This window comes from Charadrius vociferus, unplaced genomic scaffold, assembly GCF_000708025.1.
Source record: "Charadrius vociferus isolate BGI_N301 unplaced genomic scaffold, ASM70802v2 scaffold104, whole genome shotgun sequence".
NCBI classification, from domain to species: domain Eukaryota; kingdom Metazoa; phylum Chordata; class Aves; order Charadriiformes; family Charadriidae; genus Charadrius; species Charadrius vociferus.
Window position 1 is genome coordinate 6,881,379 of NW_009648255.1, and position 3,293 is coordinate 6,884,671.

At 40.8% G+C, this 3,293-nt stretch overlaps 2 protein-coding genes across 2 annotated transcripts in view; one reads left to right on the forward strand and one right to left on the reverse strand.

The window, feature by feature from the left end:
* Positions 1-868, reverse strand: part of NCEH1 (neutral cholesterol ester hydrolase 1) — a 17,525-nt gene extending 16,657 nt beyond the window's left edge. The window contains exon 1 of the mRNA XM_009884511.1: positions 758-868. Within this exon, the coding sequence (XP_009882813.1) occupies positions 758-868 (111 nt within the window). The remainder of the gene's footprint in view (positions 1-757) is intronic.
* Positions 869-2,191: 1,323 nt separating this feature from the next.
* Positions 2,192-3,293, forward strand: part of ECT2 (epithelial cell transforming 2) — a 32,327-nt gene continuing 31,225 nt past the window's right edge. Inside the window, exon 1 of the mRNA XM_009884451.1 lies at positions 2,192-2,305. The gene's annotated coding sequence lies outside the window, so the exon portion shown is untranslated. The remainder of the gene's footprint in view (positions 2,306-3,293) is intronic.

The window sequence follows — 3,293 nt, forward strand, 5'->3', positions numbered from 1 at the left end:
CGGGGCCGGACCTGCAGGTTTTATTTCGGACTAGTAATATTATTGATATTTTTTTTTTTTTTTTAACCCTAGGTCAGTCACAGATTTTGTCTCAACACAGGAATATTCCCTGTACCTGAGACAACAACATTTTCTAAATAGGTCTTTTTCATCCCCATAAGCACTTTCTTGTCAGGTAAAAACCCTCTTTGCGACGTGCAGGAAATATAAATACTATGGAGTTCAGCCTCGACACAAATGACTCCTTAATACTTAGCCACAGAGTTACCTTCAGCAAATTCAAATATTTATTTAAATAGCCAGATTCACATGCATTAGGAATCTAATGCAGAAAAAAGACCGAGCACTAATTTTAACAATAACATTGCTTTTAAGAATGAATTCAAAATACTAAAAAGTCACATAGAAATATAAATGGAGTCCTGGAAAGGACATTTTTCCTTTACAAATGGACATGAAAAGGTAATAAAAGAAAAATATGTTTCTAAGAAGTAAAAGGTCAGCTTTTAAGCCAGCCTTACTGGAACTGAAGTAAAACCTCGCTGATTCTAAAGGTTGCAGAAGAAAGTTTCTGGAATTTGTGAGGAAATAGGGCTCCCGAGCATCTTTAACCTTTCTTCGTAACAACAGCAGATGGAGTTTCTGTAATTTTCAGTCAGTTTTGAGTAGACTATGGATGTGAAAGGGCTGTTCAGAAACAAGCTTTGCCAAGAAAGCAGCACAAGGTGAGAGTGCGGAGGTCTCAAGCTTTTCGTACCGAGTTGTCCCTGTCTGTATTATTTTGTGCTCGCACCTTCTCTTTTACCCTGTGCCCTCCTCCGCTGCCTCCTTTGCTTTCCACACTCCCACCCTCAGCTTTCCCCAGCATCTCCCCTAGTGTCCACACCCAGGATCCTTGAGTATAATTATTTGTACCTGTCTCTTTCAACAAAATTAATTGTTCCCAAACCTCTGGCAAAACTGGGTCTAGTCCCAGTCCTCTCTCATCTACTTATCTCTTTGAAGAGGAGATAAAAAGGATGGGTGGAATTCTTCTGAGGTTCCTCGTGCTCCCACTGACCCCCACATACATCTTGTGCTTCATCTCCCCCCTTCCACACATTTTGAAAGCTCCTGCTTTGGCTAAACGAATCAATAGCTTGTTGAGGAGTCTCTTTTTTTATTATTATTTTTTTTTTCCCAGGCGCTTACAAAGAAGTCAGTTGATTGCAAAAATAAAACACTGTGGGTGGAGAAAAATTCCTTTCTTAAAAAAAAAAATAGACAGATTAAGCCGCAAAACACTTGTAAAGTATCTAGGGGACAAGCAGTCTACGTAAACTCACACCCTGAAGCCAAGAAAGCCAACTTCCAGAGAAAACGCAGGGCTCCAAGGTCTCCTTCAGGTCTCTTGGGGTTCCATCAGCCCGTCCGGTGTAACCTCGTTGTCTTTTTCCACGAGGTATGAGATCCCTGCTCCCACAAAGCGGATGTGACAGGATTCATTTAATGATTTAATCTCCTGGAACTTTCTCCCTGTGGGTGTTACTGCGAGAAGAAGGTATTTAGCCATTGAATAAATGTTATACTCCTGGGTTACTGATGTCTAGAAAACTGGAAGGAATGGCAAGTTTTGACTCCATGTTACATTTTACACCACAAAAAAAAATAATAGGTGTTTCTATTTTAGAGCCTTTTATAAGAAAAGCACTTAAGATTTTTAAACATCAGACATATAAAGACTCGTAATTATTTTTGTCATCAGTCCTGATCTAAACTTTAGCAAGAATAAACGCACTTGATTAAAAAAAAATCTTAGCCACTTTTCTTAAGTGATTACTGCCTAAAATTTGGCTATGTTCTGTCAGTCCCAGGAAGAAAAGCTCGAGATGGTTCATCAGAATACCTTAGTTGCTTTATGAGATTCTAATTTTACATTTTCAAGTATATTTAAAAAAATGGCCAATGTCCAAGCCATTCTTCATATGTATAGCGAGCCTCTATTTATGTACTGAACGTTTAGGTATTACTTACATTCTTTTTCAACGTTTAACTGAGAAGTGATGCATATATCACCCCTTAATCCCTGATGAATATACTTCTCCTGTCTTTGCAGGCACAACATTTCATATAGCTTTTTTGAGGATCTAGAGGTTAAGTGGAAATTAATGTACAACCACCAGTATCTTTTCCAGAAGTGATAGTGCAGAACTTATTCCAAACCTAGGAGAAACCTGGTCCCTGTTTCAGGGTGTGAGGGAGTCTGAAGACCTGGCCAAAAAGGACTTTGTAAGAGTGTGAAGGAAGGAGGGAATGGGAAAAGCTGGTGAAGGGTGGCCTGGCCTGGAACTGCAAAATGATGGCCCAAACTGGTACTTCAAGGTGAGGGAAGGAGCTCAGGTTAGGCTGTATTTTGACACTGTTGCAATTACTCTCTGTGCAATACAGTAATTATATGACTGTATAATAATTGGCTGATTGAAGATCAAAACTGAATTGACCTCCTTGGTTTCCAGGCTGTTACTCTGAAATCTTTTCCTCAAGAAAATAATCCTAACTTGCGCGTCCCTCACCAGCAAATCTTTATTCACAGCAGCAACATCCCCTATCATCTTTTTCCGCTTTTTCCTATTGTGTTTTTCTTCCAAATCATAAAAAGTCAGTGGTCTCTTACTGGCACTAATGACTGCTGGATCAGTCATGAAAATGCCTGAACTAATAAAAATCTATAATATAAAGAAAGAGAGTAAGATCTAAGAACTCAATTTGGCATGAGAATCTACCTTATAATAGTAAATTCTAGAAACAGAAAATAGCTCTCATTCTTTTTACACGGAGCCAGTGAGACGTTACACTAAATCTGTTTTCAGCCATGCTGAGCCTGTACAACCGAATTCCTTTCCAGATCAGAAAATGACGGTAAGGCATTTGGTGCAATTAATTTGTATTTGGGGTTGGTGCCACCGAGTCAAACTGATTTGACTTTCATCTTGGCCGGTCCCGTTTTCTCCTGTCAGCTCTTCTCCCCCGTTTCTATAAACTGGTTATTCTGAATATACACGCGGGCTAATGTCCTCTGCAAGGCAGAGCTTACTAAATAATTAATAGCATTAATATTTTTATGGTGGCCACGGTGATTACTTATCCTCCCTTTGGGGTGGTCGGAGGGACAGCCGGACACGCCGAGCCCACGACATGACGCTCCGGATCACGACACGCTGCGGGGAGCGGCGACAGGCGGGATGAGGGGAAAAGCCCTCCCGCACACGCTGCGGGCCGTTAACCGCTGTCTCCGTACGGCCACCGGACAGCTG